The sequence below is a fragment of the Mustela nivalis genome (assembly GCF_964662115.1).
Source record: "Mustela nivalis genome assembly, chromosome: 16".
Lineage (NCBI taxonomy): Eukaryota > Metazoa > Chordata > Mammalia > Carnivora > Mustelidae > Mustela > Mustela nivalis.
The window spans coordinates 23556145-23583291 of NC_139035.1; the positions used below are offsets into that span (position 1 = coordinate 23556145).

Genomic DNA, 27147 nt, shown 5'->3' on the forward strand with positions numbered 1-27147 from the left:
GATACTGTATGTTAATTACACATCAATAAAAAAATGGTGCCAGAATTATTCAAATGAAAAATACAAACAGTAATCCATAATTCATACTTACATAAGAAATTTATTCCACATGGAGTAAATACTCAAGTACAAAAATCAAAGCTATAAAACTTTAAGTTATATATGCTTAAGTAAGACCATAAAAATTAAAGATCAGTAAGTTTGACTACTAAACTTAAGAATACCTATATCAAAACATAACATGAAAAATGATGACAAGTTACAAACAGCATGATACATATGAAAACACATAACAGAGAACTAGCATCTAGATTTAAATTAAAAAAAAAAAAACTCCTACAAAAATCAATAAATAAGAGAAAACTGTTCAAAGATCTTGAACAGACATTTCAAGAGAGAAAACCTAAATGATCAACAGAGAAAATATTGTTCAATCTCATCACGTTCAATGAAGGTTATTTGTCTGTCATTTCTTTAAAGGTAATTTATCTGTTCTCTCTATATTTCTAGGGCTTCAATGCTCACATGAGCACCAAGAGACTCCCACAAGAAAGCTTTACAGCAGCAGTGTTTATAACAATAAAAACCTGAAACTATCCAAGCTAGAGTATGCTGAAGAATTTGTGGTATATGCAAACAAGAGAGCACTCTACAACAGAGATATACCCCAAACCATGCAGTAACAGTGCTTAGTAAAAAAACAAAAAACAAAACAAAACAAAACACGTTTTTGGGGGCCTGGGTGGCTCAGTGAGTTAAGCCTCTGCCTTCGATCAGGTCATGATCTCAGAGTCCTGGGATGAAGTCCCGCATCAGGCTCTCTGCTTGGCAGGGAGCCTGCTTCCCTCTCTCTCTCTCTCTGCCTACCTCTCTGCCTACTTGTGATCTCCATCTGTCAAATAAATAAATAATATCTTTAAAACAAAACAAAAACCAATTTTTAAAAGTATAAATGTAATTTGGAAATAATTTAAATAAAACTGAAACACATATATAACAATATGAGATTCAGTAACACACACACACATATATATATAAAACTATCAAAGAAAAGCAAACAATGTTGTGGGCAGTAGTTCCTTTTGTAGTGGAAGGGTAGGGATCACCTATGAGAAGACCTATGGGAATTCAAAGAGGGCAGTGAATACATGGACATCCACCTTACCATTCCCCGCTGAGCAGAGAGCCTGATGCGGGACTCGATCCCAGGACCCTGAGATCATGACCTGAGCCGAAGGCAGCGGCTTAACCCACTGAGCCACCCAGGCGCCCCTCTTTTGCTACTTTTAATCTATTTATAAATATTTTGTGTGTCTCTGAGATCAGTTTTATTCATCAAACTTGATTAGACTATAGTACCCAGTTATTTAATTAAACATTAATCTGGGCATTGCTGTGGAGCAATTTTATAGATATAGTTTACATCTATAATAAGCTGATTTTAATTAAAAGAGATTACATTGATAATCTGGTAGGCTGTACCTAATCAGCTGAAACAGCTTAAAAGACAAAAACTAAGGTTTTCCAGAGAAGAAATTCTGCCTCAAGAATGCAGCTTCAGGGGCACCTGGGTGGCTCAGTGGATTGAGCCTCTGCCTTCGGCTCGGGTCATGATCTCAGCGTCCTGGGATCGAGCCCCATGTCGGGCTCTCTGCTCAGTGGGGAGCCTGCTTCCCTCTCTCTCTCTCTGCCTGCCTCTCTGCCTACTTGTGATCTCTGTCTGTCAAATAGATAAAATCTTAAAAAAAAAAAAAAAGAATGCAGCTTCAACTCCAGCCCGAGTTTCTAGACTGTCCAACAGCCCTACAATCGATTTCACACTTGCCAGCCCCCTCCCACAACTACTGGAGCCAATTCCTTAATTTTCTTTATATATTTTATATATATATATTTATCCATCCTCCCATTCTAGAGAACCCTGATACAATCTACTAAAAGAAGAAAAAGACCTGCCAGTTTTATACAGACTGACTACAGAAGGGAGAGAGGCAAAATTAGAGGGATTTTAAGAGATGGTGCATGACAAAAAAAAAGAGTATGAACTTACTAGGGCTTGGGACGAAAGCAACTACTGTCAAAAATAACTTAAAGTCTAAGAATCTGCGCGGGTACTAAATGATTACTTGATGAGGAGGGTAACAGGAAGACTGATAGGCAGAATTTGGTGGTTTTGAACAGAACATGTGAAGCACATACACAAAATTAAAACAAATTCAGACTCTGTGGAGAAAACAAGAAATGAATTTGTTAGCCAAAACTCCTTATTTATTTAACATATCACAGAGAGTGTTTTTTATAAATTTTATGACACTGCCATAAAATATATTTGGAAAGCTAGCTCTGCCACCTAGTGCCACAGAATGTTAGAATGTAATTGTTCCCAGGTGTTCAAGGAAAATATAAAAGTGTTACAACTCACAGCAATTACAATTTTACAATAATTATAATAATTTAAAACTGTAAAAATCGTATCCTCATTTTAGTCCACTTTCATTCAGACATAAAGTTATGTATTTACCACAAGAATGATGAAGAATGTGGCTATAATTTGCCACCTTTTAGTGAACTTAACATAAGTTTAGAGTTGTTGTGCATTTTAATAAAGTAATAGCATCCTCTTGTGAAATGGCCTGTTCACCCTCTTCTCTAAATTCTGACCATCCTTGAAGTCCATGTTCCTTTTTTCTTGCTGCATTTATTACCCATGCCCTACAACAACTACTCAACTAACATATTTGGTGAATATCTTCCTTACATTATTCTTTTATAAATAAGTCTTATCATTCTCTACAATGTTGGCAGTGATATATTTTAAAAGCAAATAACTGGTATGTGTTTTCCTATTTAATCCTGTAAGGCTTTCCCAATTACCTGCACAAGAGTCCAGTATTTTGTAACTATCCTACTTCACCATAATCTGATCTCTGCCAATTTATCCAGTCAAATAAATAATATAATCCAGCTACTCTGAGAGAGGGAGGAAAGATGTAAGAGGAAGGAGAAGAGAAAGAATAAAGAAAAGGCAAAGAATACAGACACCCAATTGAAAAAACTGACATACTAATCAATCAGGCCTTATTTTCCAGGGTCAATTAATAGTAAATAGGGTGTCACAGGCAAATATTCACTCACAAACAGTACTGAATGACTGGACTCAAAAAATAAAAACACAAGTCTTTCTTACCTTAGCAGTTTTAATATAATGGCTCAAAACTTCTGCTCTAATTTTTAACGTCTGAGCATGAAGAATTTCTCTAACAACCCAAAAGCTTACCTGCAAATGAAAATGAAACATAGTTGAATGGCAAGACTCCTTATTCACTAGGATTCAATTAATGACAGGAAATACTTGATGAACCACCTATAGCTGGTTAAAAAACCATACTTGCTCTTTCCCAGCATACCACCAGGTTGGCTACATACCCAATCTTTGGATGTTGCATACAATTCATATGCATATGAGATATGTATGTGCACAGAGACAGATATATATGTCTGTATGTACTTCCACACACAAAAAAACTATGATCACTATGATTTTTCATTTGTAAAAGCAAACAACTTTTGAAGGAAAAGAGCTAATAGAAGAATGCAATAAAATTGGAGTGATAGAAGAAAAACACTATACCAATACATGTGATTTTGCCGTATTCTGAGACACTGTGGCAGAATTAGGTAAGCTTTAAGAGCAGACATTATAAAAAATGCTACTTATAGCATGCTTTTCCTGTGGCTGTGTAATCCCACATTGCCATTCATTTACATCAAGCATAATTGTGTGAAGAATCCCAAAATATCATAAAAAAAAGTGTATCCAAGTCATTCTAAAGTTAAGATTGTATTTTAAAAAATCATGCAATGTTTTCTAATTCAATAAACTGTATTCACAATTTCTTTTAAAAATCATTAAAAATAAGGTGCCTCGTTAGCGCAGTAGGTAGCGCGTCAGTCTCATAAAAATCATTAAAAATAATTCATCAGACAGTGTGGAGATTCCTCAAGAAATTAAAAATAGAACTTCCCTATGACCCTGCCATTGCACTCCTGGGTATTTACCCCAAAGATACAGATGTAGTGAAAAGAAGGGCCATCTGTACCCCAATGTTTATAGCAGCAATGGCCACGGTCGCCAAACTGTGGAAAGAACCAAGATGCCCTTCAATGGACGAATGGATAAGGAAGATGTGGTCCATATACACTATGGAGTATTATGCCTCCATCAGAAAGAACGAATACCCAACTTTTGTAGCAACATGGACGGGACTGGAAGAGATTATGCTGAGTGAAATAAGTCAAGCAGAGAGAGTTAATTATCATATGGTTTCATTTATTTCATTTATTAGGTAAGCATAACAAATAGCATGGAGGACATGGGGAGTTAGAGAGGAGAAGGGAGTTGGGGGAAATTGGAAGGGGAGGTCAACCATGAAGAGACTATGGACTCTGAAAAACAATCTGAGGGTTTTAAAGGGGCGGGGGGTGGGAGGTTGGGGTACCAGGTGGTGGGTATTATAGAGGGCACAGATTGCATGGAGCACTGGGTGTGGTGCAAAAATAATGAATACGGTTATGCTGAAAATAAATAAAAAATAAATTTAAAAAAATTCATCAGAAGGCATACTAGATCTATCTGTAACACTACTAAGAGGATCTAATCCACTCTGATCGAAGTAGTTTGTTTACCATACGGTACAATGTAACATATTTTTAATTCATTTACTATGAAAAGAAAAAGCACCATCAGTTGGCTCACACTTCTGTAAGTCTAAAAACAGGGTATATTAGGGCGCCTGGGTGGCTCAGTGGGTTAAGCCGCTGCCTTCGGCTCAGGTCATGATCTCAGGGTCCTGGGATCGAGTCCCACATCGGGCTCTCTGCTCAGCAGGGAGTCTGCTTCCTCCTCTCTCTCTCTGCCTGCCTCTCTACCTACTTGTGATCTCTGTCAAATAAATAAATAAAAATCTTAAAAAAATAAAAATAAAAAAAAAATAAAAACAGGGTATATTAGTAAGAAATGACAGTGCAAAATACAGTGCCACTGCCTCACAATTCATCTCCCTGTTTTAGAGAGAAACATTTCAGATTTTATATATATATTTTACAAAACCACCTTAGTATTTGTTACTATATTTGGCAATAACTATCCCTAATTTTGATAAAGTTTACCTCTAAAATATATCAAAAGCTATACTTTAGATATTTAGATATTTGATCAACAAATAGCCTATCACCTGTGAACTCAATCTAAACTGCATAATCACGGACTTAACTAAATTTAATGTGATAGGGGTGCCTGCATGGCTCAGTGGGTTAAGCCTCTGCCTTTGGCTCAGTCATGATCATAGGGTCCTGGGATTGAGTCCCGCATCGAGCTCTCTGCTCGGCAGGGAGCCTGCTTCCACCTCTCTTTCTCTCTCTCTGCCTGCCTCTCTGTCTACTTGTGATCTCTGGTACATAAATAAATAAAATCTTTAAAAAAAATTTAATGTGAGACAAATTTTAAGACTAATATCATCAAGATATTAAAACATGGCCAAAAAGTTTTTTGTCATTCTTTTCGTTGGAAGTTGGGGTATATGTTAACTAACCTCCATGTCATCTGAATAGGCTTATAACTACTTTAATGAACAGAAGATTAATGAAATTGATGCTAACTTCCAGGACAAGGTCATAAAAGAGCATGTAGGCCTTGCCTTGATTATTGGAACATTCTGTCTGGGATTCCTGAACTACCTACCATGTAAGAAGTACAACTACCTGAGACCACCATGCTGGAAAGGCTAAGTGTAGGTGCTCTCCAACTGACAGACCCAGCTAAAGCCAACCACACCTGAGAATACTGATCCAGAATGACCAACAGTAGGATACAGTTCAATAAAATTACTGGGAAAAAATCTGTTGACCACAGAGACAAAAAGATCAAGTAATTTTGAAGGAAAAGAAAATGTAATTATCAACAGACTTCTTAACAGCAACACTGTCAAGAAAAAAAAATGGAGTAACATAATATCAAGGAAAAAAAATTTTTATACAGAGGACAGGAAAATTTGTCAGTATGCAAGAATTCTGGCCTTACTGTTCTAGTGAGTCCTTCCTGAGTATTGTAACAGAGAATGAGCTTCAGGCAACCAAAATGCCTAGAGAAACAGCAACATAAGGATGCTACTTTTTCAAAGAACTAAGACTAAAAGAGAGTGCATTATATAATGCCCATATGCTCAGACAACATATAGTACAATTATAAAAACAGAACATCTGCAAAACATCTATCTGTTTATAGGAACATTATTGGTAATAGTATTATTCTGAGCCTTTTGTTTATTATGTAGGATAAAGCAAATGAGTGTATGATAGGGTACTGCATCATGTCCTGTGTTCCTTGAAAACCAGAATTCCGGGTGTGGAAGAAAGAACATGTGGATATAATACAGAAGAGTTGGAAGTAAAACCCTGGTCTTGAATCTAAATTAGAAGCATCAATATGAACTAATGGGATGCTTTATCTTTAAATAGTTGTATGTCTATGTTATGTGTATGATACACAGATATCCTAGCTATCTCTGCTGAAAAAGGCATAGAACTTGTCATTCTGACAGCAATGAGCATTCCTGGCATCCAGGTCCACTACCACCAGTAAGAAACCAGGACTTTAAAGAAATGTTGATTGTAGGCCAGGGACAGGTAATGGACAAAATGAACCTGAAACATATTTGTATACCCTATGGCAAGGAAACTATTCAATACTACCAGGGTCATGACAAAGGACATGAATGCCAACTTGAAAAGACTTCCACTGGCCAAAAATGGAGTATTAGTTTCAATAAAGATAATAACCACAATGGGTTGACACATATCATATGCAGTTAAATTTACGAGTTCATAATGGTATTAGAAATAAAAAACTACTTGGTCACTATTAGAGAAAGACAGAACACCAATTCATTATCTTCAAAATTATTAAATAAATGGGAAGAATCAAACATTTATCTTTCCTTGCTTATAGGAAGTGAATCTCTGGGCAAGCAAATACCAGATGAAGGAAAATGTGTCTATAAAAGCACTTCAAGGGGCGCCTGGGGGGCTCAGTTGGTTAATCATCTGCCTTTGGCTCCAGGTCCCAGGATCCTGGGATTAAGCCCCGCATCAAGCCCGTATTGGGCTCGTTGATCAGGGAGGGGTCTTCTTCTCCCTCTCCCTTCGCCCCTCCACCCCCCTCACACTTGCTCTCGCTCAAATAAATCTTTAAAAAATAATAATAATCGGGCAGATAGATTCCTTTTAAAAGACTAACTTCTTTCATAATTTACAATTTCAAACCTCCTATGATGCTACTCAGAGAAATTAACAGAGTAATGGACCAACTAAGTAAGACTGTAGGATCAACTGTAACCTGGAATAAGGATAAAGGCTTTTGGTACAACATGACATATTTGACTCTGGCAACTTTTTGGCTTAAGAATAACAGCCTTAAAATCTAAAGTCATATTTGTGAATATTTTAACAATGCTTTTGCTATGGCAAAAAAATTTTACTATGATGACAAATTCTGAGCAATTCAGAAAAATCTGAATATATAACTATATAACTTGAATATAAAATTCAGTGAAAGACATGGTTGCCTTATATCCTATTTTAATGATTTAATCTCATTTTTAAGAACTTTGATCCACTTCATTTTGGGGAATACAGTGAACCAAATAACCTGAAAAACTGTTTGCTATATAAACTTCTAGAAATGTTGGGTTAAAGACAACAAACTCTTTTTTTAAAAAAACGTGTGACTAACTCAAAAGAAAGGATTTCCCCTAGAGGCAAAAAGAAGGGGAAAAAAGAGAGGAAACAAAGGCAAAGCTAAGGTTAAAAGAAAGGGCACTGCAGCTGCCCATGGAGGATTTTCTCTCAGTGACTTAGGGGCTTTGGATTTAATACTCCTCCTAAGACATAAAACAAGTTGCCCATCTCTATTCTACCACACGATGTCTATCTAAGGGATCTTCAAAGTGCTATGATCTTGGAGAACCTGTAGGCTAAAAGAATTCACTTACTGGCAGGGGAAGACAAACACAGGAGATGGAGAAAAATAAGTTTTTCTTAAGAATCTGTAACTAGCCTCACTATAGCCACGTATGGAAGTTCGCAACCAAAACTTATGAGGAATTTAACTAAGTCATTATAGTCTTTGGTACCAGCAAAAGCAAACAAAAGCATTTCAGAAGAGATATACCCTCAAACTAAGCAGCAGCAGAATTCCCATAGATGCAGTACAGATAAAGCTTAAATGAACATGAGCTCTCAATCTAGAATTACAAAATGCATAAGAAAACCATCTTGTGTAAGGATCAGCAAAAATAACACAGAATTAGTACTCCCAGGTCTTTGGATAATAACACAGAAATTATACTGTAAAATGTTGAAAATGATTTAAGAAATACTAAAAATAACACTAGCGTAAAGCACAAAGAACAGGTATGACCCATCTATAAGAGAATTAGTGAACTGAAATATAGATCTGAAGAAACCATTCAGAATGGGTGTACATACAAAACATGGTTAAGTTAAGACACAAGTAGAAAAGAATAGCAAGAGAGTAGAAAAGAATTTCCAAGAGAAATTACAGAAGAAAAAAATAGAGATCATGCAGAGAGACAATGTTGGAAGAGACAGTGGCTGAAAATATTCCAGCACTGACGTGAGAAGTTAAACTACTTCTTAATGAAAATATATTAAGGGGGGCGCCTGGGTGGCTCAGTGGGTTAAGCCGCTGCCTTTGGCTCAGGTCATAATCTCAGGGTCCTGGGATCGAGTCCCACATCGGGCTCTCTGCTCAGCAGGGGGCCTGCTTCCCTTCCTCTCTCTGTGATCTCTTCCCTTCCTCTCTCCTACTGTGATCTCTCTCTGTCAAATAAATAAATAAAATCTTAAAAAAAAAAAAAAGAATAAAAAAAAAGAAAATATATTAAGGAACTGAATTTCAGAAACAAAATTATCGAAATTTTACAAGCAACTCACATGATTAAATCTTCTTGTGAAGGCAACAGCATTTGGTGCAGAACTGTATTTTTCTTTTTTATTCCATCCACAACTTGAAAGCTCCTGAAAAAAATGAGTAAAAATAAATTCAGTTTTCTTACTATATTAAAGGTTTCGAAACATAAAAGACAGTTGTGTCCTTTCCTAGAGCCATTTAACAGGAACATATCTAATACTATAACCACTCAATTAAATCACAAAAACAAACTCTACTAGTGGTATGTAAGAGGGAAAATTACTTGTCTATGAGCATACAGATGACTAGAGTTACACTTTACTGGGAAACTGGTGGATCCTTCTTTGAAGCGATTTGAATCCCAAATAATCCAGATAATGCAAGTTGAGCTTCCTACAATGTATACTGAAGCCTAGTAGATGCCAAGCCCAATTCAGTTACTCAGAACTTTCAGTTAGGCTCCCAGAACCTCACTCTCTGAGCTGACAGCCAACCTCCCAAAATGTGTGATCAAACCTCTAAAAAAAAGAATTCTTGATACTCTAGGGTATCAAGACACCCCAGGTCTGTCAATAGAATTCAAAGGGCTTACTAAATCTGGATGTCAAAAAATTAAATTTTTATTTTATACTAATCTCTGATATGACATTCCTTTTTATTATAAATGCAGAATACAGATTACAGAAGAGTTAACAATACCTGTGACTTTTGTCACTGATAAAAAATTTTTCTATCACCCTATAGTTGGTACAGACAGTCCAAAAATATCATTTATACTTACCACTAGTTTGAAATTAGCTCGTTATCTCTGTATCTTAATATGTTAATAAGGAAGCACATATATATTGCTATGAAACAGTTATAAAAATATGGTGATAAGTATATTTTCATAGAATTGATTCCTTTGATTTTTTAAAGAGGGGTTCAGCTTCATAGGCTTTGTTCAAGTGCCAAAGGGGTCCAAGGTTCAAAGCAGGTTAAGAACCCTGCTGTAATGAAGTAACCACACCAGAAGAAAGAGAATCTCTCTGAGGAAATCTATCTATCTAATCTGAGCAAACTGAGTTAGGGCAGGAAATGAACAAACAAACAGAAACAGAAAAAAAAAATCATACAACTATTACTTTCAGACAGCTAAGGTATTGCTCCCATTAGGCAAAAACAGGAGGATATATTTAGAGGACAAAACAGAGCTTTTAGAAATGAAAAATATGGTAAGGGAGATTTTAAAAACCAACATAAGAGTTGTGAGATAAAGGTGATAAAATCTTTTACAAAATGAACTCAAAATAGGAGTCAAAATATTATGTTTATAGAGTCCATAAGAGTCAATGTCTGCATAATAACAAGAACAGAGAAAAATAACTTAACAAAAAAGTTTTTTCAAAATATTATGTTTATAGAGTCCATAAGAGTCAATGTCTGCATAATAACAAGAACAGAGAAAAACAGCTTAACAAAAAAGTTTTTTTAATGCCTCTAGAACTTAAGGACAGGAAAAGACCTATCTTGTGTCTTTTATAATGGGGTAAATTTTTTAAAAACCTCAAAATCAAGGCCTAGCATCAAAAATTTTAGAGCATTAGAGACTAAGGGATTATAAATCAGTAAGATTAAAAAACAAAGCAAAATAAAAATAGATTACAGGCAGAAAAAGGGATCAAAGGCCTCGAAACCTCAAGAGTAAAACTGAAAGTCGAAGACAACTGAAATGTCTTCAAAATCCTAGAATTCTGTGCCCAACAAAAATGTGAAATTAAATATGAAAATATACTGCAGAGATTTTCAGACATCAAAGTCTCAGAGAATTTGTTTTATATGTACCTATTCTCAGAGAGCCAGCAGAATTATGTGGTTCCTTAAAACAAACTAGCAAATTAAGAAAAAAGAAGACATGGGATCCAGGAAACTTAGTAACAAACATAGATGGGAAATACTATAAATACCCAGATTAACAGTAAAGGAGATCCTGGGACACAACTGTGAGTAGAGCTTAAGAACAACAGTTTAGCGGTACCCGGGTGGCTCAGTCAATTGAGTGTGTCTGCCTTCAGCTCAGATCATAATCCCAGGGTCCTGGGATCAAGCCTTGCATCAGGCTCCTGGCTCAGCTGGAGGCGTGCTTCTCCCTCTCCTACTCCCCCTGCTTGTGTTCCCTCTCTCGCTGTTTCTCTCTCTCTCTGTCAATTAAATAAATTAAAAAAAAAAAAAGAAGAAGAAGAAGAACAACAACAACAACAGCTCAGACATTAACTAGCAAGAAGACAGAAATTACAAAAAGGGTACCTCTCAAAGATGAAGCAATGTCTAAGAGTTTGAACACACGGAGAAGGCATTCACTATATTCACCACTGGCAGAAAAATTAGTGACCAGTACAGAGAAAGCTTAAGTAAGTTATTAGCTCAAGGAAAACAAAATTTAAGTAAGTAAACACAGCTCAATTGTAAAGAATAGTTGAGCCATGATTACTTATTCATGTCAAAATTATGACATAACTACATGCGAAAAAGAAGAGGAAGTCAACTGTGTAAACGTCAAGGGAACAGAATATACGACTATGAAATCATCTTCTACAGTACCGAGTCAATAAATCATATCCAAAATTTTAAGAATTATAAATGACAGGCATTTAGATGCACTATTTGAAAACTGGACATAAACTCCTCCAAGGAGGAACAGCTAGGACGTTGGATGGGTTTGCGGCTCAAGGGTGGGGATGATGGAAATATGTGACTTCTTAAATGTGATGTATTCTTATCTTCCATAAAATTTAGAAACAGAAATAAAAAGAAACAGTCTAAGGGGAAGATGGAGGAAATAGTTATGATGATATAATACTTCCAGAAACACAAGTACTATTCCCTTGACTGGCGTGATATCAGTGAATATTGAAAAAAGTGGTAGATTCAGATATTTTGGAGGCAGGCAGGCCTTGGTCAAAACTAGATCTACACAGCATAGGCCAAAAATGAGGTATCCAGAGATACGCCGATTCCCTTTTCTGGCCTGAGTAACCAAGAAGAAGAATACTGAGGGAAGAAACAGCAATTACTGCTTCAACACAATAGATAAGCAATAAGTGCTCTGAAGATACCAATTACTAACTTTTTTAAAACCTAAAGCTAGATTACAACCTTCAGATTTGAAATTACTGGAGGAAAATATAAAACAACAGTAAAAAAAAAAAAAGAATTGTTACTGAGCCTAAATACCCATTTCACATTACCTCCCTGTATAGATAGAAAATAGTGATAGACATTATGTGAATGTAAAAACATGATAACTATATTAAAAACATCTAACCACGACAAAGTATTATTGTTCTAAAAATATAAATATTTAACTATATGAATATATATTAACTATATAGAGACATCATATTTTAGGACAATTTCCTAGGATTAAATCTATAAATACTGAATTGCTTTTCACCAATTAATATTATTCCCAAATTTATATTAATGCCATGATCAAAGTGTCTGTGTCAAATTGATACTATACTTATCAAACTACGTAATGTAGCCATTTACCAGTTCAAACTCAGTAACAAACTTCACACAGAAAATGAGTTTCACTTTCCTGTTAGAAGGCTACACTCTAACTAATGAATATCCTTGTACCTTTTCTCACATTTCTGATCATTTCCTAAATATACGGTCCTAGAAGTAAAATCACTAGGTCAAAGAGGATGAACTATTTCAAGGTTTTGATACCCATCCAACTGCCCTGCTGAAATACTGAGTCATTTATACTATTACCGAGTGTCATTTTCCTAAAAGTCTTACTGAATCTGGGTATATTTATCCCCTTTCATTGCTTCAATTTCCCCAACTGTAAGAGTAATTACGTTTGTTAAAAAGAGAGAAAAGGGAGGGTGGGGCCATGAACCAACTATAAACCCACCAAAGAGAAAATCTATGAAAACACACCTTCCCAATCTTCTTTACGTGCATACTGAGGCCTAGTTTCTGTTTGTTTAAAGTAGCTGATACTTATATTGTCCTCTTCTGTGTGATTTCATCTTCTGGTTTTATGTTTAGAAAGGCCTTTTCAGCCTGAGAACAGCTGTCTTAACAGCAGCAATAAAAGTAAGAGTTAACACTAACAGAGATTACTGTACACCAGGCACTAATCTAAGTGCTTTATACATATCAACTCCTTTGAACCTATCTTCATCATTATTACAAATTATAATAAACAAGGAATCCAGATAAAAGTATCAATGAACTACAGCTTTATTTTTTTTTGCACTAAAAACTTCCAAATGCTTCTGACTCCTCAAATAAAAAATTATAAAAATGGATAAAAATTTGGATAAAAAATTCATCCAATACTTAGAACATTTCAACATCATTAATTTAATGGAAAAAATGCTTTGTCCCTTTAACTAAGCTGACAGGAAGCAGGTGGGGATGAATGAATCTATGGTCACATTAGTTGGTAGCAAATGGATGAAAATTCCACTGGACCCCTCCATTTTAAAGGAATTTGTAATTAGGGGCACCTGGGTGGCTCAGTGGGTTAAGTCTCTGCCTTCGGCTCAGATCATGATCTCAGGGTCCTGGGATGGAGCCCCACATCAGGCTTTCTGCTTGGCCAGGAGCCTGCTTTCCCCTCTCTGTCTCTGCCTGCCTCTCTGCCCATTTGTGATCTCTGTCAAATAAATAAATAAAATCTTTAAAAAAAATAAAGAAATCTGTAATTAGAAAATGTAAGACATAAGCAGGTTTTTTAAAACCTGTTAGAACAGTAGCTTCTGCTTCAGAAAACATTTCCATTTTGAGATGATGCTGTATTACTCGCACATCTAATACAACAATAAACTATAATGATGGAGAACAGATTAGTGGTTCTAGGAGTTAAGGATGGTGGGGAGTGAGTAGGAGTGGGACTAGCTGACGAGCGAGGGGTAACACAAGGGAGAGAAAGCACTGTGGTATTGCAATAATTCTGTATCTTGACTGAGGTGATGGTTAGACAAAACTATACATAGAAAAAAATGTTACAGAACTATACAGGCATGTGTTATACAAACGTCCATTCCCTGGTCCAGCTACTGTACCATAAACGTTAAGATGTAGCTTCTAGGGGAAACTGGGTGAAGGGTAAGTGGCACTTCTCTGCAGTACTTTTGCAACTTCCTATGAATCTATAATTAATATCCCTATACTATTTTTTTCCCAAGTTCTAGTGAATCTGTAATTACCTCAAAATAAAAAGTCAAACAACAACAATAAAAATCTTATTTAATGGGGCACCTGGGTGGCTCAGTGGGTTAAGCCTCTGCCTTCGGTTCAGGTCATGGTCTCAGGGTCAGTCCTGAGATCAAGCCCCGCATGGGGCTCTCTGCTCAGCGAAGAGTCTGCTTCCCTGTCTCTCTCTGCCTGCCTCTCTACCCACCTGTGATCTCTCTGTTTCTCTGTCCAATAAGTAAATAAAATCTTTTTAAAAAAATCTCATTTAATGAGCGGGAATTGCATTGGGACTCCAGGAATGAACTCATTACTTTCTTCTTAAACCCTGACCAGCACTTATATTAGCTAGTCTTAAAGGAATTTTGCCCTGCCCCACCTCTTTCTCAAAAGCCACTGAACTCTGTGAGGGAAAAAAAAAAAAAATTGCTTTTCCCTTTGTCTCTGTCTCTGTCTCAGACTCCAGGATCTTCCTCCAAAAAACACTATTAACGATCTGAGAAATAAATTCTCCCATCAGTGGTATCTTACATTAGACAGCATATCAGTCTAGGCAAGGGCTATTAGATACTAAAACATCTCCATGAACACCAAAAAGTAAGCTTAGTGACTCAAAGGATTTTTTTAGGAGTCTGGTTTAAGAATAGGACTGATTTAAGTACACTGTGTAAGTAAGCCTCTATTTTAGCAAAAGCTTAATGAAATACACCAGCCTTAATACCTCTTAAAAGTTGTTCAAATGGATTATCTTACAATTTTAGAATCAGGCAGTAGAAAGAAATCCAACAGCAATTCACAGATACAAATGCAATTTTTAAATGGTCATTGAAAGAATTATGTAGAAGAATACTCATGGGCTCACTCTGAGCTATGAAACTATGAAGCCCAATTTCTCACTGAGTTTATTTTGGAAGCACGTGGGGAGCAAACACCACAACTCACGACCACCTACCCTATGAAAGAATTACTGAATTTCACAGGAGCCACAGCTTCTCTTATGTCTCTTGTAGGTTTGTTCTGTAAAGTCAAATTCTTGCTCTAAATTTCATCTTGTAGGTTCCAACACTCTTAAAAGGACTGCTCTAAGGGTGATGTTGTAGGGATACCTAAAGATAGAAGAAGAGAAAAGGCCAATATAGACCAGCATTTAGACAGAGATTGAGAGAAGAAAAGAAAAAGTGATGGAATCTGTAAAAGACTGTGGGGAGCAGGGAATCCTCACACGAAGACCTTTTTTTGTTTCTCTGAAGTACAGCTGACACACAGAAGAAAGTCAATATGCTAAGGTACTCTTATGCTCAAAAGATGCAAAGCTCTAAAGGGAGATGGTATCTCCATTAGCATTCAGCCTATATGGCTATTTAGAAAGAAGTCTCAACCACAGATGATGTGCTCGTTACGATTCCTGTATTTTTAATCAACAGAATAAAGTTCTGAAACTTTATAAAACTTTAATGTGTTATGTTAAATCAAAAATATCTTTCTTTTCTAATATAGTCACATCCTCTGTTCCCCCTCTGCCTTCCTCCTGACACATTATAGCTGTCCCTAGAATGATAGCAGAGATAAAGGCAGGAGCTACCTTCTGCTACCACTGATGCCATGATACACCCACTCCCCTAATCAACAATGCCCCCCCTTCCTTCTCTGGTTTTATTCTAAGCCTAAACTTACTACACCACACTCATGGTGATGAGCCGCAGTAATGTAACATACAGAAGAGTTTCTACCTTGCTTGTAACAGAAAATTCCAAATCTTTCATGTCTTCTTTGTTTTCTTCAACCCTCCCACCATATTCATGAATTGTTTACATTTTAGTTCTAACGCAAATGATAATTTCCAATAAAAAAACAACAATAACACAGAATTATGGTATTCCTGATTTTGGAACCTGGGATGTTGCCAAGATTCTAGTCTCTAACATACACAAAAATGTTAGCATACAGAATGGCCTTCAATATATCGTCAGAAATATCAACTTTATATCAACTTTAAGTTTTTCAGAAATGTTTTAATAAGAGTCAGAATTAACTATTATGTACTTTTCCTCATTTCACCACCATTCTTCCTCAATCTCTAGTGTATCCCAGTTACACATGAGAGCCTTATCTGTGCTCTGTATATAATGTCTGTTTATTGAAATAATCTAAATGACTTACTAGAACTTTATAATAAAGTGTGAAACTTTCTTCTTTGAATCAATACATGTCAGGAACCTTTAGTCAGAGCCGGACTCTTTACGAACACTTGAGACCTCGTAGAAGAGGCAAACATTATCCAGTGTGTAATGACGACAGTACAGATTTCAAGCACAGTTCACCCTTTATGAATGATCAAAAGCACCAGAGAATTGCAATTAGAAAGAAAATCTGATTGCAAGCAAACTTTCTGTCATAACACATCCTGTGCTGAGTAATAAAATACTCATTCTGAAGAGAAACCCTATTGATGTAATAAACATACCAATGTCATCAGAACAAATATAAGCTTTATAGAATGAGAGAATTTGTAATAGACAAGACCCAAAAAACCTATAAATGTACTACACCTTCAAAATAACACTCACTGCTTCAACATGAAAGAACTCACACTGGAGGGAAGCCCTATAAACATGTCCGAGCTTTCTAAAAGAAAACAAACCTTCATGATCAAAAGAGAAATCACGCCAAGAAAATCCTTATGTGTATGAAATACGGAAAAACTTTAACAAGAGCTGAGCTTCAACTAAGTAACAGAAAATTCACACCAGAAATAAGTGCATGTACAAAATCAGTAATCTGCTGTTACTAAGCATTAAGGAATTCATACTAGGGGAAAAAACCTGAAATTTTTCTTAATTGTGGGTGGGGTAAAAAAACCAAAACTCCTATTTCCATAGAAAGAACGCTATTTTATGAGTCACATTCTTGGAGTAACAGACTTTTGTTTGGAATCATTTGGAAATGATTCCAAACATGATGAACACTGGGAGATGACATGTCTGTGGGCTCTACAGTATAAAGCCTTGGAATGGTCACTTAAACAAACTCAAATACTGAACAGGTATTATTCTAGGCACTAGAGACACATCAGTGAACAAAGAAGACTAAAGTTTCTGCCCTTGTGGAATTTATCTAGTGAGAGGATAACACCCCCCAATCTGTAAGAGCTTGACTCATGACCATCACTAGACCCTGATCATCTGCTTAAGACTCCTGCAGCTTTGATCAAAATTATATTTATTACTGACTGAGAACTACCCTTAACTGTCACTTTTACTCTGAAGTCACCAATAAAAACAATCCTACTTCCAGGAATTCTGGAAGACCTAAACGGTATTCTGAAGAACCAACAGTCCAAAATCCTTTACTTCATAGATTCAGTCATTTTTTAAAAAGGCCAAAGATTTGAAATAGGTTCTATTAATGGCACAATCTATAAATGGCAAAGCTGAAAAAAATTGCAAGTCTTCGGACTCCCTGCTTTTATGCTTTGCCACTAAAAATTCTCTTTGGGGATTCAAAGGGCTAAAATAAGTGAAATAATTAAAAATTTTTGAGCACCCATTTAGAGCTATGAAGGTTAGACACTGATTAAAAAAAAAAAGAGGGGCGCGTGGCTGGCTCAGTGGGTTGGGCCTCTGCCTTTGGCTAGGGTGTGATCTCAGAGTCCTGGGATCAAGGCCTGCATGGGGCTCTCTGCTTAGTTTCCCCCACCCTTCTCTGCCTGCCTCTCTGCCTACTTGTGATCTCTCTCTCTCTCTCTCTCTCTCTGTGTCAAATAAATAAATAAACATCTTTTTTAAAAAAAAGAGGTGGCAAAATACATGGCAATTTGTGCCCAAAACTGGTTTAAACAAAAGAAAAAAGAGAGAGAGATACAAAACTCCATGGAAATAAGAGCTGTAAGGACCCATTACCAATGGTAGAATATAAATAATCAAACTGCTAAACTTTTTCCTTTTTGTGATCACTGTAATGACCGTTTCGGCAACAGTATCACTGTACACTCTCCCTACCGAAAGAAAGCTGCTTAGCAAGGGGAGGGAAGAAGCGTGAAAAGGCGGATTTTGTGTGAGATGGAGCAGCACCCATAGAACCTTCCAAATTTGGCCATGCTGCTTGGGTCAGTGGGGACATGAAGATTCTTAGGATTTCTGTAGCAGCAGCTCTGGGAATCAGGGCAAAGTGTTCCAATGGAGAGGGACCCGGCGGTACAGAAAGCACTGGCTGTGCTGAGACCTGTCTCAGGCCCAACAATCCTGCACAGACACTAAGGAGTGCTCATATTCCTAGAGCCAGAAGGCTGCAGCCTTATGAAAACATGGTACTCTTTTAATAACTATCGTTCAGAGTTGACAGAGATGGGGAAGGAGAGAAAAGTTTTTTAGGAAGTAAAATCAACTGGAGAACAGGGGAAATAGGATGGAGAGAAAAGGGAAGAGTGACTCCTAGGGTTGGTTCTGAATGGTAATAATAATGGACAGATGGTGCATACCACACAGACAGGGAATCTTTAAAAATGAAACTGGAGCACACCTTTTCTTGTAGTTATATTCCTACCCAATAGTTTTTTGTATCACTGATGAACTTTCCTGTAACATTAAATTCTTTTCATTGGTAAGCATGTTTTCCATTCTTCTGACCATAAAACAAAAAGCTAAGAAAACAAAGTACCAAAATGTTCTTTTTTCTTCTTTTGATCTGAGATAACTTCAAGTGTGAGACAGGGTTGGAGAAAAACCAGACTTAGCATTTGTTTGATTCAGATCTGCTCTTCAAGATGTGACTTTATTTAGCCAGTATTCTAATGATGCCTAAGGACAGTCCCTATACCATAAACAATTTTTTGTGCCAGTTCCAAGATAAGAGAGATAGTTTCTACAGTGAAATAAAAGGCGTGGAATTTTTCCTTTTCCCCCTGAGCAATTCTGCAGTGTGCTGTGTGACAGGCACTGTGCAGGTAAGTGGCCAGAGCTTGAGACAGTGGCTGCACTTTGCAAGGTGCCCTTTTCTTCCTACAAGTTTAGGTAGGGCGCCTGGATGGCTCAGTGGGTTAAAGAACAAGTTTAGGTAGAACCAGTTCATCTAAACTGTACTTAACACAAAAGACAGGAATACAGAATTCCATGAACTGGTAGGAATTACAGGTCTACTTAGGGAACTGAATTAATGAGAGATATATATTTCAGTAAGTTCCAGGTGCCTCAGAAATTGCCTCTATTATAGAAAATCGAGTGAGACTTGGCTGGTGCAATCACCAGCCTACACTCAATCACCAAGCCATACGGCTGGATTCAGAAGCTATATTCTTCGAAGTTCAAATTCCGTACAGATTTCATTTTAGAAAACTTGAATTACCACCTGAAATAAATAACAGGAATATGTACATGTAATAGTGAGTTCTGATTAGCAGTTTCAGTGAATAACTAAAAAGCTTTTAAAATTTTATGAAGCATAAACATGCTTTTAAAAAAAGCTTTACATGGGACGCCTGGGTGGCTCAGTTGGTTAAGCAGCTGCCTTCGGCTCAGGTCATGATCCCAGCGTCCTGGGATCGAGTCCCACATCCGGCTCCTTGCTCTGCAGGGAGCCTGCTTCTCCCTCTGACTCTGCCTTCCACTCTGCCTATGCTCGCTCTCGCTCGCTCTCTCTCTGACAAATAAATAAATAAAATCTTTAAAAAAAAAAACACAAAAAAACCCCCCAAGATTTAAAATAAACAAATAAATAAATAAATAAGTTTTACATAAAGTTATATAGGGACTTAAACCCTGACATAATGGGTAAACGCATCACAAGATAAATTTATTAGATTCAGGGATAACTCTTTCATAATGTCTGAGGTTAAATTTTGATTTAACAAAAGTGTTCATTCTTTAGTGAATCTAATAACTATATAATGAGGTAAACACCATTTATGCTAATAAAAAAGATTAATACACTAGACTGACTTCATGGTTTATCTGTTAATTTGTCAATAGCAAGAGTTTTGACATGACAAACAACATCTGTACAAACATTTCAGATAACTGGTGGTCGTTAATAACTCAAAGATATCCCACAACAAAGATGCTCCACAACTCAGGAATTAGTGCGCTGGAGTGTGGATATTACCATCGGTGCTGGCAGCAATGATGAACGTTAAGAGCAAACTAAATACAACAACAGGATACCATTTACATGAAAAATTTAAAACCTGCAACAGCATTTACTGCTAAGGAATACATATACTTAGAGAAATATAGCTCACTGCACAGGAATGATATAGATCAATACTGGATGGTGGCCCTCAGTGGGAGGAGGGAGAACGGCAAACATGGGAGAATGCAGAATGGCTTCAGCAGGACTGGTTAGGTGGGTCCACAGGGGTTCATCTTATAAGTCCTTATGCCTTGCTGTAGGTCTTGAATATTTCATAGTAAATTAGAAAACATTTTTCTGTCAGATGAAGAAATTCTCCTTATACTGCCAGATTTCACGTAATCTTGATTATATGAGACTAACACCTAACAAGAATATTTTTGTGCTACATCACATCTTCCAATAGTTACATCACATCTTCCAATAGTTACTCCTTCAATTTCTGAAGACATTCTCTCACTGAACAAGTATTTACTGAATACTATATTCATTTTCTCATTCTAACTACTGAATCCCATCACATGTCAGACAGCCCTCATGTAGCTTAAAACCTAGTGGAAGCAGCAAGCAATTTATCAAGTAAGTACATGATTAACAACTCTTTACACCTTCTCACTCCTTCTTTCTTAAAGATACTTCCTTCACTTGGCTCATCAAATTCCATACTAATAACCTGATTTCCCGCTAAATCACTCACTGTTGCTTTTTCATCTCTTGCTAGTTCCACCTAAACACTAACTATGACCCCTCTTCCCATCTATAGTCACCTTCTTGGTAAACTCTTGAAACACCTCTACAGTGACCTCTCTCAAACTACATTTGAAACCTGGACAGTAATACAGTTACGTATTACCTAACTCTGCATTCTAACAAACATGTAAACCCAAACACGTCCAAAGCTAAACTCCTGCTCTTTCCTCCACCAGCTGCTGCTCTGGCCTTTTTCCACAAGTAGCAGCACTGCACATAATATTCTAGATGATGGCAGCCCCAGAAGTTATGAACATAATAATAATAATTTTCCATCTCAGAGTATCAACGACACGCTTCTGGTGTCAGGCCAAAAACCCTGTCTGGCATCATCCCTGACTCCTCTTGCACATAGCATTTGACAACTTTGCCATGACCTCTTCGACTCCCATCCTGACCCGAGCCACACTGTCTCTCACAGTTGATTCAGTCTTGGTACCAGTCCCACCCCCAAGTCAGCAGTCAGAAGTGACTTAAAGAACTACTTAACATCTCAGTCAGAAACTGCCACTCCTCAAAACCCTCCAAGAGCTTCCCATCTCTTTCAGAGTAAAGATCTGCAAGACCCTGGATGACATCTAGCCTTCACTACCCCCTTCCCTCATATAGCTCAATGGCTGTTCTCTACCTGGAACACTCTTCCCCAAACACCCATGATTTGCTCTCTTCACTTCCTCTGGTCTTGGCTCAGATGGCCTCTTCCCAGGGAAGGCTTCCGGAAACCACCCTATCTACAACTGGAACTCTCATCATCCTCCCTCTCTGTTCTCTTCTGGCTGCTTTATGGTTTTCATGACACACTATCTAGTTCACCTTACTCAAATGTAAGATCCACCAGGGCAGGAATTTTAGTCTGTTCACTGCTGTACCTCATGGAACTAAACCACTGTTTGGCATGTAACAGACACTCAGCAAATACTTGCTGAATCACAAAACATTAGTGTAAACTTGCAACTGATATATCCAGTGAAGAAGCAGAGTGTGCTAGGAGAATCTGCAGGAAGACAAGAAAAGCTTACCTGAGAAAGTCAAACTTGGTCCGAGAACTGAAGGATGAATAGGAGTTAATCAGGATATGCACAAGATCAGTGGTGACAGGGACTAAAAGGCCAGTGCAGCTAGACCGGAAACTATGAGGAATTTGTAGACCATATTAGGATGGTTTGTCTTTATCCTTTGAGCAACAGAAAGCCACTAAAATGTTTTAAGAAGAGGGATCATATGAACAGATTTCGATGTCTGAAAACATTACCATGGGTGCTGGACAGAGAGGACTTCAGAAGGGTCAGCAGATGTAGGTAGATCAGTAAGAGGTACATAGTTGGGATAAAATGGCAGCTTGGACTGGGATGTTGGGAGCAGAAAGAGAAGGCATAGACAAGACACTTAGAATGTTAAAAAAAAAAAAAAAAATCAGTGAAACTGGTATTAAGTTAGATAAGGGATTGAGGCCAAAGGTTCACTTTTAAATTTCACAAGTTAGTGTTAGATGTCCCAGGAAAATATAAAAGTCCCATACTGACTTGAATTCTCTGTCTTCAGTAATCATTATGTACAACTTCAATGTCCAAAGCTCCTAGTCACAAATGACTATTGGAAGGCAGCTATGCTCACCACTATACCACCAACGCACAAATGACTATTGGGAACCTGAAATGTGGCTACTGCAAAGATGTGTCCTCACTATACAGTACACACTGAATTTCCAAGTCTTAGCAGAGGAAAAAGAAAGACTAGAGACTACCTCAATAATGTTACAAAAGTTGAAGTGGTTCTGTTTCAGATGTTGTAGGTTAACTAAAATAATTAAAATTAATTTCATCTGTTTCATTTTTAGTTCATAATATGGCTACTAGGAAATGTAAAGTTACGTTAAGTGGCTCACATTGTACTTCCACTGGATAGCGCTAATCTCATAGGAAATAGCAACATGGCCACTGCCATTTATTCAAAAGGAAAAAATATATCAAAGGATAAGATGGCCAAATTTCAGGGCAAAGAAAGCATAATTTTTGTAAAGAATATTTAGTTTGTTTTGTTCAGGGATGTGAAGAAATTAATGTTTCCGTTTTTGTCTTTTATTTAAAGATTTTATTTGAGAGAGTGAGTGAGCAAACATACACGCACAAGCCGGGGGGAGGGGCAGCATGGAGCCCAACGTGGGGCTCGATCCCAGGACTCTGGGATCGTGACCTCAGCTGAAGGCTGATGCTTAACTGACTGAGCCACCCAGGCGCCCAGTTTTTGTCATCTAATTACAAAAGCCATTTTCTTTTTCTGCTTTACGTGTAGAACACATTGCTTCTCCTATCCCTAATCTAATGGTTCTACTGAGACAATTCTCAGGTATGGAGTAAATGTTAGGAAAAGACAGAATTGTGGAAATGAAGGGACTCAGATCATTTAGGCCCAGCCCTTCATTTTGTAAGTGACAAACCTGAGATGCTAAGACATTAAGTAACTTACTTGAAAGTCACAAGACTAATACTGTCTATACCACCTAAGACACAGATGTTTTCTCCAACTCCTTATAATAATTAGTGTTCAGGGCCACTACTACTTGTACATACAACAAATATACTATATTTTGTTCCCAAAAGATCTAAAAAAAATTATCTATTTTATGGTACTGAATACTGAATTTTTTTTTTGAGGATTTTATTTTAGAGAGTATGTGTGCACTCATACATGTGACTGGGCAGAGGGACAGAGGAGGAGGGAAGAGGGAGGAATCTCAAGCTGACTTCACTGAAAGTGGAGCCCAATGCGGGGCTCGATCTCAAGACCCTGAGATCATGACATCAGCTGAAACCAAGAGTTGGATGCTTAACCACTGAGGCATCCAGGTGCCTCATCACTTACTCAATTTTGGGGTACAAAATCATACTTATATTACTTATTAAGAGTGGAAAAAGCATCAGTTTTTAGAGTCTAAAACCCAATTCCTACACGTAACTGTGCATCAAAGCTGTCATCCTGTTTGCTCATCAGTAAAACAGACATTACCACACTCAGGCACGCATACACACACACACACACACACACACACACACACACACACAGCGTTAATAAATGGCTTCCAGCAGGTAGAAGTATAATAAGTAAGAAATGCCTTGGGGCGCCTGGGTGGCTCAGTGGGTTAAGCTGCTGCCTTCGGCTCAGGTCATGATCTCAGGGTCCTGGGATCAAGTCCCGCATCGGGCTCTCTGCTCAGCAGGGAGCCTGCTTCCCTCTCTCTCTCCCTGCCTCTCCATCTACTTGTGATTTCTCTCTGTCAAATAAATAAATAAAATTAAAAAAAAAAAAAAAAAGAAATGCCTTCCATGATCCTCCCTTTTCTCTCCAAAATGTTAACCACTGTCATATTACAAAGTCATAAATAAAGATGTAAGGAAAAAAACTGCTGGAGTGAGTCCTGAAACCCAGTTTCTTATTCCCAATGTCCTATGAAAAAGCTTCAAAGCCTTGGGTAAATCAATCAACCTAAGTCTATTCACCCGTCTAAGAGGAAGCCTAACCAACCAAAATGATTCAAACAGTCCTACCTACCTATGACTCAATGATGTTTACCTATGACTGCCACATGAGTTTCTAAAGACTGAATATTATATGCACAGTCACATCAAAAGCTTTAAACATTTAAACACTAATATGAATGTGACATTTCTAAAACTTGTTTTTGGATATTATTAGTAACCATTCTGTATATTTAAAAGGAAAGTTCTTAAAACTACTCACATCTGGCTGAATGGCTTTAAATACTGGAACATCCATTAGTGTTATCTGACCCTGAAATAAAAGGTAAAAAAATGATAATTTGTCCTTAGGAATTCTACAACATGACATATATTTTAAACTAAAATTATATTCTATACTAAAATACATTGAATACTCAAATTCTTATTAGAAAAAAGTAGCAATTTTACAAGGGATTACAGGAAATGAAAACATGCCCTTATGCCATTATTAAATATGATTATTTGAAATTATCTCATACCTATTCATACCTTCTTATGACATAAATGAGGTATAGTTAGAAAATAAAAATGATTTTAAAAATTTGGACACAGTCATACATTAAATCAAAATCAAAACAAAAAATCAGATCTACTGGTTCATGGAGCAGTATTATGGTGATTATTAAGTCGTATTTCCTCAAACAGTAATATAAAATCTGATGTTTTATAAAGTTTTCTTCCCCATTTATAAAAATCAATGTCGGGGCACCTGCGTGGCTCAGTGGGTTAAGCCACTGCCTTTGGCTCAGGTCATGATCCCGGGGTCCTGGGATCGAGTCCTGCATCGGGCTCTCTGCTCAGAAGGGAGCCTGCTTCCTCCTCTCTCTCTCTGCCTGCCTCTGCCTACTTGTGATCTCTCTCTGTCAAATAAATAAATAAATTGAAAAAAAAATCAATGTCACGTATTCTCGTGGCAATGCATGTCAAAAGACTACACATGGGTTGCCCCCAGAGCTCAGGGTTTGGAGCACCGGTCTTGTTGGGACTGCACACACCTGTGGACCTATCTTAGTCTCACTTAAGGCTACAGCTGTAAAACTAAAACTCAGTAATACACCAAAGAATAGTATGTTATGACCGAACACAGTTTATTCCTAGAATGCAAGAGCATTCAACAACAGCAAATTAAGACGTACTATTAACAAGTTAAAGGAGAAAGAGAACTTCAGTGAACATTTACATCAGTTAAGAAATAAAAGTTTTTCCAGGTATCTTTCATGATATTGCAATAATGCCTTCAAATTTCATTTTTCCGTTTCTTTAATTTACAAAAATGTAAAAATACTTCTTACATGGGTCGATAAAGCACAGCTGGCTGGCTTGGAGAGGTGGTACAGGCAGGGGGCAAAACCTACAATAAAGGTTCTTTCCCGCCAAGCTGAAGGTTTAAGGTAGGAAGCTGCTCTAAAGCTCTCCACAGCAATTCCTCCCTTCCCTTTCATCCCTCTGCTTGCTTCCCTGCACCTCCTCTGCGCCTTGGCTCTACAGCATCAATGTGTAAGGTATGTGCAAAAACTTGGAGGCGGGGGATGGGGGGAGGAGGCTTACCGCATATTCTTCTGGTGTAACCTTAAGAACGTCAAATACCACAGCATCAAAGCTTTTCTTCAGTTCGGAACCTTTGTCACTTAATGATTCGGAACTGCTACTTTTCTGTTAAATTGAAAGAAAATGCAGCCATTTTAATACTGTTTCCCAGTCAATGCGATGGAAACTCAATCGGCGTTCAATACCAAGGAAAGTCTAACACTGCGGACAACACGCTGCTTAGCTGAAGGAGCTCTAGACACAGGGTCAGGCAACCGGAAATCTAACTTGGGTTCTAGAGTCCTCTTCTTGTCTGTCAGTTTCTTCATCCTGATATCCTACCATAGCTTACAGAAATTAAAGATTTTAGCAAGACTGATGATTCTCAAATGAGGTAAAGGGAAGTTAGGGAGAAGAAATGTTATTAAAGAAAAAGACAAACTTCATAACTTAAAGCATAAGAAAACAGTCAAGACTTCATTAAATAATTCAATCATATTTGCTAAGTGATGTGCACCTGTGATAGGACAATTGCTACTATTTTTATTATATTACAAATTTAAGGATTTTCTGCTTTAAGGTTACTATTTCAAGTTCAGAGTTGCTTTTACTACATGTAGAACAAAAAGTGGCTTTTGGCTCTGAAAATCTTATTTCTGTTCTATTTCCACATCTATACCATGAAATAAAAATGTATTCTGCCTCAGTGGGCTAAAATCAGAGCATTATACCATAAGAACATTCAGATCATGCTCTATTAAATGGAGGCAGGATATTAAGTTATAGTCAATGGCACAAAAAACTCCCAAAGTTTCAGTTACCAATGTATAATACACATGTCAGCCTAGCAGCTGTGAGACATCAGTTTTGGGCACTTGTCCTTACACCTCATTTTTGTTTTCTTTCACTTTCATTAGCAATTTTGATTATCAAAATCATTTCAAAGGAAGGGCCTGTCATTAATTTGGGAAATTTCTCAACCATTATTCTATTTCAAGTATTTCTTCTGCCCCTTTCTCTTCTCCTTCTGGTAGTTCCATTACATGCATG

General features: G+C 37.2%; 1 protein-coding gene across 4 annotated transcripts in view; it reads right to left on the reverse strand.

The window, feature by feature from the left end:
• Positions 1–27147, reverse strand: part of RALGPS2 (Ral GEF with PH domain and SH3 binding motif 2) — a 158340-nt gene that overhangs the window by 90124 nt on the left and 41069 nt on the right. For 2 of the 4 annotated variants that reach the window (XM_082704089.1, XM_082704088.1), the window contains exons 3-6: positions 26119–26223; positions 24791–24841; positions 9010–9093; positions 3185–3274 (exon numbers count right to left, since the gene is read on the reverse strand). In XM_082704089.1, coding sequence (XP_082560215.1) covers positions 3185–3274; positions 9010–9093; positions 24791–24841; positions 26119–26223 — 330 coding nt within the window. The remainder of the gene's footprint in view (positions 1–3184; positions 3275–9009; positions 9094–24790; positions 24842–26118; positions 26224–27147) is intronic. The other 2 variants (XM_082704091.1, XM_082704090.1) reach the window with 1 other exon arrangement.